At 40.8% G+C, this 15,534-nt stretch overlaps 1 protein-coding gene across 1 annotated transcript in view; it reads left to right on the top strand.

Moving 5' to 3' along the window:
* The window catches only part of GPATCH2L (G-patch domain containing 2 like), a 56,898-nt gene that overhangs the window by 29,878 nt on the left and 11,486 nt on the right, over positions 1 to 15,534 (top strand). Inside the window, exon 9 of the mRNA XM_082618547.1 lies at positions 15,386 to 15,480. Within this exon, the coding sequence (XP_082474673.1) occupies positions 15,386 to 15,480 (95 nt within the window). The remainder of the gene's footprint in view (positions 1 to 15,385; positions 15,481 to 15,534) is intronic.

Consider the following 15,534-nt stretch of genomic DNA (forward strand, 5'->3'; position numbering starts at 1 on the left):
ATTTGAAAAGAGAGACTATCACACATGGTGTTAACTAAGAACTTGGAAGATATGGGGATATTAATAAATTACTGTAAGGCCTTTTCTTTAGTTGCATGCTGTTTAGTCATCATTCATTCATCATTTGCTGACTCCCTACTGTGTGCCAGGCACTTTGTTTAGGTACTGTCCCTAAGGAGCTTGTATCCTCATGGGAAGGTCAGATGTGGAAATGGAGAACTACAATTTGTAGTGACAAGTGCCTAAAGGTGTGCACCAGAGTGATAGCAGCACAGAGGAGCGGCTCCTCACTCAGGCTCAGGGAGCTTTTCTTAGAGGTGGTGGTGCTCTGGCTGTCTTGGAAGATGAGATTTCAGTCCATACGAAAGCAGTCCTCCGGCTGTTCGTCTTTTTTTAACATCTTTATTGGAGTATAATTGCTTTACAGTGTTGTGTTAGTTTCTGCTGTATAACACAGTGAATCAGCTATACGTATACATATATCCCCATATCTCCTCCCTCTGCGTCTCCCTCCCACCCTCCCTATCCCACCCCTCTAGGTGGACACAAAGCACCGAGCTGATCTCCCTGTGCTCTGCGACTGCTTCCCACGAGCTATCTGTTTTACATTTGGTAGTGTATATATGTCCATGCCACTCTCTCACTTCATCCCAGCTTACCGTTCCCCCTCCCTGTGTCCTCAAGTCCATTCTCTACGTCTGCATCTTTATTCCTGTCCTGCCCCTAGGTTCATCAGAACCATTTTTTTTTTTGGATTCCATATATGTGTTAGCATATGGTATTTGTTTTTCTCTTTCTGACTTACTTCATTCTATATGACAGACTCTAGGTCCATCCACCTCACTACAAATAACTCAATTTCATTTCTTTTTATGGCTGAGTAATATTCCATTGTATATATGTGCCACATCTTCTTTATCCATTCATCTGTTGATGGACACTTAGGTTGCTTCCATGTCCTGGCTATTGTAAATAGTGCTGCAGTGAACATTGTGTTTCAAGCCTCTTTTTTTTTTTTTTTTTTTTTGCGACACGCAGGCCTCTCACTGTTGAAGCCTCTCCCGTTGCGGAGCACAGGCTCCGGACGCGCAGGCTCAGCGGCCATGGCTCAGGGGCCCAGCCACTCCGTGGCATGTGGGATCTTCCCGGACCGGGGCACGAACCCGTGTCCCCTGCATCGGCAGGCGGACTCTCAACCACTGCACCACCAGGGAAGCCCCTCAAGCCTCTTTTTGTGTTTGTTTTGTTTGTTTGTTTTATAAATTTTAAAAATTTATTTATTTTTATTTTTGGCTGTGTTGGGTCTTCATTGCTCCACGCAGGCTTTCTCTAGTTGGGCTCAGTAGTTGTGGCTTGCGGGCTTAGTTACTCCACGGCACGTGGGATCTTCTGGGACCAAGGCTCAAACCTGTGTCCTCTGCATTGGCAGGTGGATTTTTAACCACTGCGCCACCAGGGAAGCCCCATCTTTTTGAATTACGGTTTTCTCAGGGTATATGCCCAGTAGTGGGATTGCTGGGTCATACGGTAGTTCTGTTTTTAGTTTTTTAAGGAACCTCCATACTGTTCTCCATCGTGGCTGTATCAATTTACATTCCCACCAACACAGCTGTTTATCTTAATACCAAATAAAATCATGGCTGTGTGTGCTCTTTGGAAGGACTGTATAAGTAACACTGTGTCATGTCATATGCTGAAAGTGTATTATTTGCCCTTCTCCCTTTACCTTTGCTGCCTAGAACTGTGCTGTGCTGAGATTGGCATCCATGCTTCTATCAGGTTTCCTGTTACCTTTAAGGCCTTATCCTGGTTGGAGTGGGTGTGAGCTTCTTGTTTCTTTGTGTATCTCATTATCCACATCATTATCTTCGTTCTTTTACCAGCAGTGCTGGTGGCTGGACTTGGAAACATAAGGAAGCCTAGGCCGTGTTTCTGGTGCACTCAGCTCTAGGGAAATATTGCTTATTGCTTCAGACCATTGCTGAAAGCATGATGAGAGAATGTGGGCAATTATAGCTCATATGATGTCCTGCCTGACATCATTCCTGGGCCAGTGGATACAAAGTAGGTTGCAAACATGAAGGTTCTTTGGGGTAGAGGGAAAAATTTTTTTTAATTTTTAAATATGTTTTAAATAAATACAGTTACTTATTATCTTATCCTTAAAATTTTTTTTTTTGCTTTAAGTTGTACATATATTAGTCTAGCAGCACATGTTTTTGTTTTATGTGTGTGTATTACATATATAAGGAGGGTTTGTTCAGATTTTTTCCTGGTGAGGGTGCACAATCAATAGTTTGGCAGCCCCTGATCTGTGGGAAATGGTCAGCACAAGTGACCTATGCAGGTTTTAGGAAATGTGGATGATGGTCTCACTTAGCCCTCGGGGCTCCCTGTTTTTCTTAATAGCAGGGTCCCTGCCCGCTGAGTAGTCAGTAGAGAAGAAGCCGTCTAGCTCCCGTGTGGCTGACTGATGAGATCGGATTCACAAGTGGATGGTGGGCTTTGTAAAGAGTGGACCGTTGAACAAAGCCTGGCACCTAGGAAGGAATGTTAAAGAGTGCTGGTGGTAGGGAAGAGGCAGGTGAATGACCGTCTGAAAAACTGTTTCGAATGGAAATTTTATCTTTTTCTCGTTCCATTTTATTTGTAGTAGGAAAAGATTTCTTTCAAAGCATCTGGGCAGCATTGGGAATTTCATACCCATTATTAGAACGATGTGTGTGTGTGTGTGTGTGTGTGTGTGTGTGTGTGTGTGTGTGTGTGTGTGTGTGTGTGTGTGTGTGTGTGTGTGTGTGTGTGGTGACTCTATTATCATTAGTGGTATAATTTTATTTTGCGAAGAGAGAAGTGTTTCCTGTTTCATCACAGCCTTCCCCGAGGAGGGCCGGTGTATTAATTTGCTGTATTGCCTCCTGGCTGTTCCCAGGCTGTTTTTCCTCTTCATCATGGAATTTGTAATGGCTCTACCGCCTCTTGGGGAGCATGTGAGGAAGAGGTCCTTGGGGAGTGCTTCCCTTTTTTCACATGCCTATAATTACTCTCCTGTAAAAGCACAAAGAGTTTGATAATCATGCCTGAACTGTGAAGATTTCCTCCTTTCGGGTTACTGAGCTGATGCTGCTTCCTGCCTGGACATGGCCAGTTCCACTCCTCCAGACCCTCAGCTGCATGAGAGGGAGTGCTCCTCAGCAACCTCCTTCCTCACTGCTGGAGCCTTAACACACAGCTCTGGTTCTCTGAGTGAGGCCTGGGGACCGCTGGGGGGCGATGAGTGACCTCAAGGTACTCTCTTGTTTAGAATTTCATTGCTATAAACAAAGAAATAACAGGACCGTGATTTTAAGAGAAGGTTTGATTGATGTGTCATTTTAATACAGCCCACATGGCAAGTGCAATGAGAGCGAGTCTTTGTGGTCTTTGTACCACCTAATCGATCTGTGGGCTAAGAGGTTTTCAGAAATGCCACTCCAGAAATAAGTAAGTTTGGTGGTTTTCATCCCTGGCTGTACTTTTGAATCACCTGAGAAGCTTTAAAAAATATATCCATGCTGGGCCACCAGGTCCCAAGATGCTGATTTAATCGGCCTGGGATGAGGCCCAGGCATTAGCAGTATTTTGAAGCTCCCAGGTATCTCTAACATGCAGCCAGGGTTGGGAACTATCGCCCTAAATGCATATGGTTTTATGACTGGTGCTTTGTAATTTGCTTAGCAGGAAATCCCATTTCATAATTGGTATGAGCTCTGTGCTTTGCTGTTCTGAGCACAGTTCTATATGGGAGGTAGAACCCTGGGCTTCACTTAGCTTTGGAGAACTGCTGCAGGTGAGGAAGAGAGTGCTAGGGTCTAGCACAGTGCCCAGCACATAGTGATTAACAAATGGGCAGAGTTGGTGGGTGGGTGTGTGGATAGTGTGCAGGGTACCTAGATGAAATTCGTAAACCAGCTGTTTAGGCTTGGTTGTTTCGGTTGCTGGTATTGGGCTGTTGCTATTAAAGTAGTAAGGCTTGGTTCCGGTATTAAGGATAGCTGCTGCTCCAGCAGCAGATGGTGTGATTGGCGTTCTGGTAGAGGCGGTGGCATTGCTGTCAAGGACACAGTCATGGAATGGTAATAAGGAACTAGTGCTGTAGGCAGCTTTTCCCAAAATGAGAGATTTATTGATTGTGAAGGATAGCTGGGTTTTTTTTTTTTTAACCATTATTGTCTTAGAAAACCATAACTGGAACTTATCAATTGTTACATCTCTGTGTGATGCACAAGTCACCAGTGGTAGTTTTTGAGTATCTTGCGGCAGTTTTGAGTTTTCTCCAGCTTTCCTGACCTTTCCTCTATTTTGGGTGGTGACTTGGGAATGTATCACCATTTCCATTTATTCCTTCTTAATCTCATATTAGTGTGAGGCAGACTCAGGTAAGAATCTTGGCTTTACCTGGGTGAAAGACTTAACCTCCCCATACCTCAATTTCCTCACCTTGAAAATGAAAATATCAATATTTGGGGGGCTAGTGGGGCTCAAAATGAAATAATATATTTGAAAATTTAGCATACTGGTAGCTAAAATTATTATTTTTGTTATATAGTTACCACCCTACCCTGTTCTTAGGATAATTGCAGTTTTACAAACCTTGAGTTGGCTTCCAGAGTCGTTTGCTAACGAGTAGTAGTACAGCTTCCTGAGGTGCTTAAAATGACCTCAAGTGGACTGTAAGAGGAGGCATTTGGACAGTGCTTGGGTGAAAAAGAGAGAGACCTTCCTGCCCGTTAGAGAGTTGAAATGTGATAGGCTGCACTCATTGTAATTCATTTTATCTGTTCACAAACGTTATGATCTGCATATCAGAGTTGTGTGCCCAGCTGGCTGTGCCACTTGACAAGGAGTTTCAAAGAGCAAAAAGAAGACTCAATTCATACTGTTTATTTTGACCTTTGGAGCCATAGTAAACAGCCTCAGGTTTTACCTCAGGGCTTGAGGGAAAGAACCTTTTATCAGTCCTCTCTCTGTTGGGATGCTGTGATGCACAGCAGCTCTTGCTCACCTCTGTAGTGCCTTGGTTTTGGTCATGTGTTAGGAAATGTTTCTGCTCTAATGTTGTCCATAAGGCTGCCCAATCCTACTGGAATTCCCGTTATATAGTACACAGTTCTGGAATCTTTTGTCCTCTGTTGGACAGTCTTGTTTATAGCAGCTCTCAGCCAGCTGGCATCTTACTGCCAGAGTGGAATGATGAAAGCATTTTCTCTCTCTCTGTTTTGCTATTGTAATATACCCATCCTTCCAACTGATGTGAAACTGTTCTGCTCCTGTGGGTGACATGAAACAGCTTCATGATATGCTAACCTTGGCCCAGCCAAGGGAAGTAGATTATGGAGAATTTTCATGTGCTAGTGAGCAGTTTGTCATAGACTGCTGAGGGTTAGTTAGGTTTGAGTGGAAACACTAGTGGGATTGCTAGGATCTCTTCCTATTAGATAAAGCTCCTTTGTGTCCTCTAATTGTGAGGTCGTTTTCTCTCTCTGGCTGCTTCTAGTGTCAGAAGGCCTGGATCCTCTCATACGTGCAAGTTTGTGAAAATACATTTCCCCTACTGGGTGTTTAATAAATGTCAGTTAACCCTGAAGGTAAAAATCACATGTGAGGAAGGGGTTTCTACATCCTTAGATTTAATCCTCTTTTTCCACAATTTACCCTCACACTTTCCTTGTTCCTTGATTACAGCTCAGTGTCTTGTATCTGTTACTTCTTTATGCATTGGCCTCCCTCACTATGTTGTGAGCTCCTGGTGGACGGGCCCTTGGCTCAGTCATCTTGTATATAACCTCTCCACATCCAGCATAGTGTAGGGCTCCGTACATTTTTGTTAAAAATAATTGAGGTGAATAGATTAGTAATTAAGGAGAATAATTGGAATATATGATGTATATGACCTGTGGTCCTTAGAAATATCAATAATTTTTTCCTGATGTTACTTATTTGTGTGTGCTTAAGGAAAAGTACAGCAAATAAATACCGTTTCCCAATAAATTTTATTTTTATTTCATACCAAAAACTGAACTTTTCAATGAATTTTTAAAATGAGTGATTTTTGAAGGTGAACCATTCCTTAAATTAGCTTGCCATGGGCAGATAAAGATTGTTTTCTTTCCTTAGGAGTGACTCTAAACATCTTTGTTCTAAATCTAAAGCAGTCACTTCAGTTATTTTTTTTGCCAACGTTGGTTCTGTTAAACATGCATGTATTTCTGAAAGGAAGGTTTTTTGTTTTTGTTTTTGTTTTTCCCTAAAAGTACATTCCTGCCCCAGGGACATAGTGATCTGCCTAGTTTCCTAAGTAACACTGCAGTTTTAACAACTCACCTGATCTTTTCAGTTACCTGCAGTAAAAAATGAAATAGATTTGTTTATGTGTGGATATACGGAATACTCTTTCAATTAATTGTTAATCTTCAGCATTTCACCTTCACATTTATGAAGTGAATTTAGTGATTTTTCCTGAAGTAAGAATTTTTAAAGAGTGTATTTATTATTTTTAATGTTCATTCCACCTCCACCTCCCTGAGTTCTTTTCGGGAAATGCTGCTGAATGTGATGCTTTTAGGGGAAGTACTGACCCGGCATTCATGCTGTGAAAGAAGTAGTGCCCAAAGAATACTGAGGCCCAGATCAGATGAAACAGAAAAAGAGTGAGCTTCGCTGTCTGTCTTTTCTCTGGGTTCATTGCTTGCATACTGGGGAACAATACTTTTATCTACATTTATATTCATTTAGTCATTCTGTTATTCTTTAAGTTAAATATTTAGATTTGTTTTATGGACTAGCTTGGCTTTGGGAATTTGGTCTATTTTTTTTTAGCTCAGTAATTTTCACAGTAGGTAGAAGCTTATGAGAATTACCTGAGGAAGAATTTCAAAATAAACATTACAGATTCTTCTCCCATCCCAGCATGGTGGGAGATGTGTATTTTGTGAAAGTTCCTTACATGATTCTGATAACCATATGCCACTTCAATTGAGAAGGAATTTTTAACTTGGTAGAGATTTTAGCTTAACTAATACTTAGCCTTTTTTGCCCCTGCATAATTGAAAGGTCCTGTCCCTCCTCACACAGTACATGGTTCAACACAAAAGCAACTGTGTACTGCTCTTAAAAAGAGTTTTTAAAAATCTAGTTAAATCTTCTGCCATTCAACGTATAAGGATGGGGGTTTGTATGTTGGTGAGAAGGGGAAGCTCACCCTCTTCTCCTGTCCTTTGTGATGCCTCGCCTGTGTGTTGTCCCTTTTCAGTTTCTGTCTTGTGAGACAGTGACACAGAGTAAAAGAACACAATTTTCTTTTTGTTCTTCAGAATACAAAAAAGTAGTTTAATAACGAAAATAATGTAGTAGTTTATAATAACCAAAATATAAAAGGTCTACAAAAAAGTAACATGATACAAAAGTAAAACAACACGAATTAAAGAAATAACACATTAAACAGAAAGGGAGCCAAGTGGTTAAATACTTCTAAGTGAAAATGGGGGTGGGGATAGTTCAATCTATTTTTCCTTCCCTTCCTTAATGCTTTATGTCTACAATTTATAGATATGGAATTTTGGGGGATAAACAGAAAATTGGAACTGCCTCTTGCACAGGAAGCTGAGCTGCAGCAGTTGCCTGCCGCCACGCACAGGTCCGCAAAGAACACAAGGGGCCCTTCCAGCCCACACAGAGTGTTCTCCACTCTTGTGCAGGCCTCTCCTAACGTTCTGAATGTGCTGCACAGCACGGCAGGTTCATCTCCTGTCTCCTTTAACCCTCCTGCTCCGAGCACCCAGCTTCCTCTTGGCTTTCCCCTGGCTCGCTCTGAGTTCTCGTCCTTCTTTGTCCTCTAAGGCAGCGGTCCCCAACCTTTTTGGCACCGATTTCATGGAAGACAGTGTTTCCACAGACGGGGGTGGGGGGATGGGGGATGGTTCAGGCAGTAATGTGAGCGATGGGGAGCGGCAGATGAAGCTTCACTCGCTTGCCTGGCACTCACCTCCTGCTGTGCGGCCCAGTTCCTAACAGGCCTAGGACTGGTAGCTGTCCGCGGCCCGGGGGTTGGGGACCCCTGCTGTAAGGTTTTTCCCAAGTAGGGAAAATTAGATTTCCCCAAGCTGTAAACTCTACCATTACTAGGGTTCACTTGGACCTGTCCTACTGTAACAGTTTGGCTGTGTCTCATCCTCCCTCCCCATACCTTTACTAGGAAGGGACACAGAGAAAAGATATCCCTTCTGTACTCAGCCCTAAGTTGTGAAGTTATTTTACTTCTTTTGAAATAGCTCTCCAACCTGGAAATGATCCTAAGAGAAATGTTTTAAGAGGGAAGGGGCACTAAGCTGAATTTTAGGAATGAGCATGACTTCTCTTTATCTCTGCCTCAGTTTCTCTCTTATGCAGATTCTGTAACTAGGAAAACTGTGCAGCTGGAAATGGGACTAGGCTACAAGCCCATTAGGGAAGAGACTGTCTTGTTTTGTTCACCACCGTACCCTACCCAGTGCTCAGTAAAAACTCAGTGAACAATGAAAGAAGCAAAAAAAAAAAAAAAACACCTCCTGAGTAGAAAGGCAATAGTCCACACAGAAATATACACTTTTACAACAAAATAAGGTTATTGACTTAATAAACTGTGTTACCTGGTTTCGGAAAGCCTTCAGTTCTTTCGTAAGTTATAACCAGAGGAATTTACAAAATTTGAAGGTGTAACAGTTAGGAGTGGGAATGGGTGGTAGAAGTAGATCATTTACTGCAGAGAAGTTACAGGCTGAAGGCTTAGCAGTCGGGGTGGGGGGTCGTTTAATGTAGGGACAATTAACCCTGAAGCCCTTAACATCACCGACTGGGACGAGTGGGGATCCAAGAAGCAAGGCCTAGAGGGTCTGGTAGTGCGAGGGCCACCTAAGCCTTTGAGTCCACAGCAGCCTTCTAAGGACATTGCAGAATATAGTGCAGTGAATAACTATGTGCAGAATAGCAGGTAAGTAATACTTATTTTCATTTTACTAAAATAGATAAGCATTAAAAAAACTATTTCCATTTAAAGCGGTTAAAAATGTAAACATTTTGCTGCATAAATGGCTTCATCTTTTTACTCCAAAATGTGTCATTCCTGGAAAATGTGAGATAAATATTACTCACTAGGTCCATAAAGGAGTGATAATATGTGCCTTCAACCATCTTACTGACATACATCAAACATGCAGAGCTGTGAAATGATGGATGGTGTGTAAATAAAAGGCAGTATTTATTTCATTTAGCTCAAGTTGATACTTTGAGAATTACTATCTTAAAACCCTTTTGAGTGCTTTTCTTATGCTTATTTTGCATCTGTCAAAACTTAGCATTTTATAAACATTGATTGACCTTGAAGAGCAATATTTTTTTATATATAAATTTATTTATTTTATTTTATTTATTTATTTTTGGCTGCGTTAGATCTTTGTTGCTACACGGGCTTTTCTCTGGTTGCGGCGAGCCGGGGCTCCTCTTCGTTGCGGTGTGTGGGCTTCTCATTGCGGTGGCTTCTCTTGTTGTGGAGCACAGGCTCTAGCACGCGGGCTTCAGTAGTTGTGGCATGCGGGCTCAGTAGTTGTGGCTCGCAGGCTCTAGAACACAGGCTCAGTAGTTGTGGCGCACAGGCTTAGCTGCTCCGCAGCATGTGGGATCTTCCCAGACCCGGGCTCAAACCCGTGTCCCCTGCATTGGCAGGCAGATTCTTAACCACTGCACCACCAGGGAAGCCCAAAGAGCAATATTTTTTAATTAAACTTTTTATTGAAGGATAATACACATACAGAGAAGTGTACAAAGAAATATACACCTGATGAATTTTCATGAAGCCATATCCAAGTAACCCAGCATCTAGATCCAGAAACAGAACATTAGCAGAAAGAATCCCAAAAGTTCCCTGTGCCTTTTCTAGTCACTGTCCCTCTTCCCCCACTACCCACAGCTCAAGGGTAACCACTGTCTTGTCTAATAACAGTTTAGTTTGAAGAAATGGTGTTAACATTTAATCTGAAAAGTTTTGGAGAGTCCTTTAGTGAGCTTAAGGTAAAGAAGAGCATGGCTGTAAACTGTTACCCTTTGTTTGACTTGTTTCTCTTTCTGAAGGTCTTTAGGAGAAGCGTGATTGAATTAGAGCAAAGAGCTTAGATAGTTTATACTCAAGTACCTTGTTTGTGGAAAAGATGGAAGTTCTATTCTGTACATTTTTCTGTTTTGAGGAGAAACAAAATTTGTAGTGTCACTTTCTTTTCTGCCTGTGTCTTTGGCTTCAAAGGGAATTATCACCTCTGCATTTAGACCTGTCCACCTTTGACCTTCTGTCCTCCATGTTTCTAATTATTAAATCAGCATGCTGATTTAGACTTATTCCCAGGACTCTGTAAGATATGAAAAATGGATCGTTTCCCTGTTTTACATGTTTATACTTACATTTCACTTTGGGGTTTCAGAATTAACTATTCATGGAGTACCTAACTTATAGTTAACTCTTTTGCCGTGTAGATGTAAATGATCAATATAAGGTGATTTGGTGGAATTTTCCAAACCACAGGCTTTATATTGTAAATATCTGCCTGCTGTAGTGTTCTTTACATTCTAAAAGTTTTCTTATGATTTCAGTCAAATCCTTATATTTTCTTATTTATAAATTGAATTGACTTCTAAGCTTTTGCTCTTTAAAGAGTGTGTGTGTGTGTGTGAGAGAGAGAGAGAGAGAGAACCCACGTGCGTGCACAGGCCCGTATGCTTTTTAAAAATTTATTTATTTATTTATTTATTTTTGGCTGCGTTGGGTCTTCGTTGCTGTGCTCAGGCTTTTGTCTGGTTGCGGCGAGTGGGGGCTACTCTTCGTTGTGGTGCATGGGCTTCTCATTGGTGGTGGCCTGTCTTGTTGTGGAGCATGGGCTCTAGGCGCGCAGGCTTCAGTAGCTGTGGGGCACATGAGCTTAGTTGCTCCGCGGCATGTGGGATCTTCCCGGACCAGGGCTCGAAGCCGTGTCCCCTGCATTGGCAGGCAGATTCCTAACCACTGCACCACCAGGGAAGCCCTCCATATGCTTTTAAACTGTGGAAGTTGCCAGATTGGGGACCTCTGAATAGGAAAATTTGCCCATTTTGCCTTGCTAACTAGGTTCTCTTAGATTTGACTGAGGTTTCAGTTTTAAGACTATTAAGCCATGAGACTTGATTCCCCAAGTAGGACTACGAATTAGGAGTTCATCTGATATAATTTTATTAGAGTCCTTTTTATATGTTTTGTACTCTGGCTATGTTTTAAAAATTGTGGTAAAATATCATAACATATAATTTACCATTTTAGGGAATTCCCTGGCAGTCCAGTGGTTAGGCACTTTCACTGCTGTGGGCCCGGGTTCAATCCTGGTGGGCAACTAAGATCCTGTAAGCTGTGCGACATGGCCAAAAAAAAATTTTTTTTTTTACCATTTTAACCACCTATAAGTATACAGTTGAGTATTTTGTTTTTAGAACTTTTAGTCATTCGTATCAGTTTTATTCAACAGGTATTTAGTGGGGATCAGCTGTATGCCTTGTGCAGAAGTTGGTAGATCACTGGAAAATTATGAAAGAAATGTAAATATGGTCCCTGTTCTCAAGGAGATTAGCCTCATTAGGGAAAAAAGATATGTATACACCGGTTAAATAATGATTCATGGTAGATAAGGCCTAAGATGTTCAAGGAAAGCTTTGTATAAATGTGAGGCTCAGCTTGGTCCTTAGTCAGGGGTAGGATCTATCTAGGTTGAGAGGAAGGAGAAAGTAGCGAACTAAAATAGCAAAGCAGCGTCCTAGCTATGGCAATCAGAGAAGAAAAAGAAATGAAAGAAATCCAAATTGGAAAAGAAGAAGTAAAACCATCACTGTTTGCAGATGACATGATACTATACATAGAAAATTCTAAAGATGCTACCAGAAAACTACTAGAGCTCATCAGTGAATTCTGTAAAGTTGCAGGATACAAAATTAATACACAGAAATCTCTTTCATTTCTGTATACTAACAACAAAAGATCAGAAAGAGAAATAAAGTAAACAATCCCTTTTACCATTGCATCAAAAAGAATAAAATACCAGGAGTAAACCTACCTAAGGAGGCAGAAGACCAGTACTCCAAAAACTATAAGACTCTGATGAAAGAAATCGAAGACGAGACAAACAGATGGAAAAATATATTCTTGGATTGGAAGAATCAATATTGTCAAAATGACTGTACTACCCAAGGCAATCTGCAGATTCAGTACAATCCGCATCAAATTACCAATGGCATTTTTCACAGAACTAGAACAAAAAAATCTTAAAATTTGTATGGAGACACAAAAGACCCCGAATAGCCAAAGCAATCTTGAGAAAGAAAAACAGAGCTGGAGGAATCAGGCTCCCTGACTTCAGACTGTGCTACAAAGCTACAGTCATCAAAACAGTATTGGTACTGGCACAAAAACAGAAATACAGATCAATGGAACAGGATAGAAACTCCAGGGATAAATCCATGTGTCTGTGGTCAATTAATCTATGACAAAAGGAGGCAAGAATATACAATGGAGAAAAGACAGTCTCTTCCATAAGTGGTGCTGGGAACACTGGACAGCTACTTGTAAAAGAATGAAATTAGAACATTCTCTAACACCATACACAAAAATAAACTCAAAGTGGATTAAAGATCTAAGTGTAAGACCAGATACTATAAAATTCTTAGAGGAAAACATAGGTAGAAAACTCTTTGACATAAATCGCAGCAATATCTTTTTGGATCCACCTCCTAGAGTAATGAAAATAAAAACAAAAATAAACAAATGGGACCTGATTAAACTTAAAAGCTTTTGCACAACAAAGGAAACCAAAAACAAAACAAAAAGACAACCCATAGAATGGGAGAAAATATTTGCAAACGAATCGACTGACAAGGGATCAATCTCCAAAATATACGAACAGCTCATGCAGCTCAATGTCAAAAAAAATAAACAACCCAGTCAAAAAGTGGGCAGAAGATCTAAAAAGACATTTCTCCAAAGAAGACATACAGATGGCCACAAAGCACATGAAAAGATGCTCAACATCACTAATCATTAGAGAAATGCAAATCAAAACTACAATGAGGTACCACCTCACACCAATCAGAATGGCCATTATTAAAAAGTCTGCAAATAAGAAATGCTGGAGAGGGTGTGGAGAAAAGGGAACCCTCCTGCATTGTTGGCGGGAATGTAAGGTAGTGCATCCACTGTAGAAAACAGTGTGGAGGTTCCTCAGAAAACTAAAAATAGAATTACCATATGATCCAGCAGTCCACTCCTGGGCATATATCCAGAGAAAATGAGTCTGTCATACAGAGTAAAGTAAGTCAGAAAGAGAAAAACAAATACCATATGCTAACACATATATATGGAATCTAAAAAAAAAAAAAGTTCTGAAGAACCTAGGGGCAGGACAGGAATAAAGACGCAGACATAGAGAATGGACTTGAGGACATGGCGAGGGGGAAGGGTAAGCTGGGATAAAGTGAGAGGTGGCATGGACATATATACATTACCAACTGTAAAGTGGATAGCTGGATAGCTGGTGGGAAGCATCCACATAGCACAGGGAGATCAGCTCGGTGCTTTGTGACCACCTAGAGGGTGGGATAGGGAGGGTAGGAGGGAGACTCAAGAGGGAGGAGATACGAGGATGTATGTATATGTATAGCTGATTCACTTCGTTATAAAGCAGAAACTAACACACCATTGTGGAGCAATTATACTCCAATAAAGATGTTAAAAAAAAAGATATATGCACCCCAATATTCATTGCAGCACTATTTACAATAGCCAAGACATAGAAGCAACCTAAATGTCCATTGACAGAAGAATGGATAAGGAAGATGGGGTACGTATATACAGTGGAATATTACTCAGCCATAAAAAGGAATGAAATAATGCCGTTTACAGCAACATGGATGGACCTAGAGATTATCATACTAAGTGAAGTAAGTCAAAGACAAATACCATATGATATCACTTTTATGTGGAAGCTAAAAAGCTATACAAATGAACTTATTTACAAAACAGAAACATGTAGAAAGCAAATTTATTGTTACCAAATGGGAAAGGTTGTGGGAGGGATAAATTAGGAGTTTGGGATTAACATATATACACTATTATATATAAAATAGATAATCAACAGGGACCTACTGTATAGCACAGGGAACTCTACTCAGTATTCTGTAATAACCTGTATAGGAAAAGAATCTGAAAAAGAATGGATATATGTATATGTTTAACTGAATCACTTTGCTGTACACCTGAAACTAACTATTGTAAATCAACTATACTCCAATATAAAAATTAAAATTAAAAAAAAAATAGCTTACCAGCTATTTCATTGTTAAATCCATTGCCTTTCAGAGAATCTTTTGCTTTTCTAGCTTTGAAGCTCTCGCTCTTTTTTTTTTTTTCTGGCCGCGACGCGTGGCATGTGAGATCTTAGTTCCCTGACCAGGGATCAAACGCACACCCCCTGCAGTGGAAGCAGAGTCTTAACCACTGGACCGCCAGGGAAGTCCCCCCCTTTTTTTTTTTTTTAAATAAGCTGAATATTCGAGGGAACATATTTTTGCCACATAATGTTTTTTTTTTTTTTTTTTTTTTTTTTCTGGTACGCGGGCCTCTCACTGTTGTGGCCTCTCCCGTTGCAGAGCACAGGCCCTGGATGCGTAGGCTCAGCGGCCATGGCTCACGGGCCCAGCCGCTCCGCGGCATGTGGGATCTTCCTGGACCGGGGCACGAACCCGTGTTCCCTGCATCAGCAGGCGGGCTCTCAACCACTGCGCCACCAGGGAAGCCCCACATAATGTTTTTAAAAATCACAGAAACTAAACTTACTTATTTTGTGACATAGACACTATTAAAAATCCAGATTTATAGTGATAGAAGGGTTAAACTTCCTATTAAAATTCTATGCAAATATCTGTGTTCATGTAGCGTTAAACTTTTCAATATATTACCAGTTGGGAATAGGTATTTCATTAGTGAGTTTAGAACAATTTCGGTTATAGTTTTTATGAAAAAGAATTGTACAAAAAAGAGCATGTAATGAAACATATTTATTGAAATTAATCATGAATGTCTGCTGTTCTGAATTCAAATAAGAAGTTTACAGTGGGTATATATAGTATATAAAGAATAAGTTATGATTAATTCTGAATAATCTTGTACTGACACTTGATGGCAAAGGATGGTGCCCATTTTGTTAGTATATGTCTATAATGGGTCAGGGGTTTCATCTGGGCTGAACATATTCTCTTACAATAAGAATTACAAAGTTAAAACAATATTTTTTCTTTCTCATATATGCAGACAGGCAAACATACACCTGGGACCACCGTGTTCACGTGACATCAAGAGGAAACGGAAACCTGTGGCTACAGCATCTCTGTCCAGCCCAAGTGCCGGTAATTATATATGTAGTTATCCTTTATTGACCACCTACTGTGTGTCAGGCACTA

Source organism: Mesoplodon mirus (assembly GCF_964341445.2).
Source record: "Mesoplodon mirus genome assembly, chromosome: 4".
NCBI lineage: Eukaryota > Metazoa > Chordata > Mammalia > Artiodactyla > Ziphiidae > Mesoplodon > Mesoplodon mirus.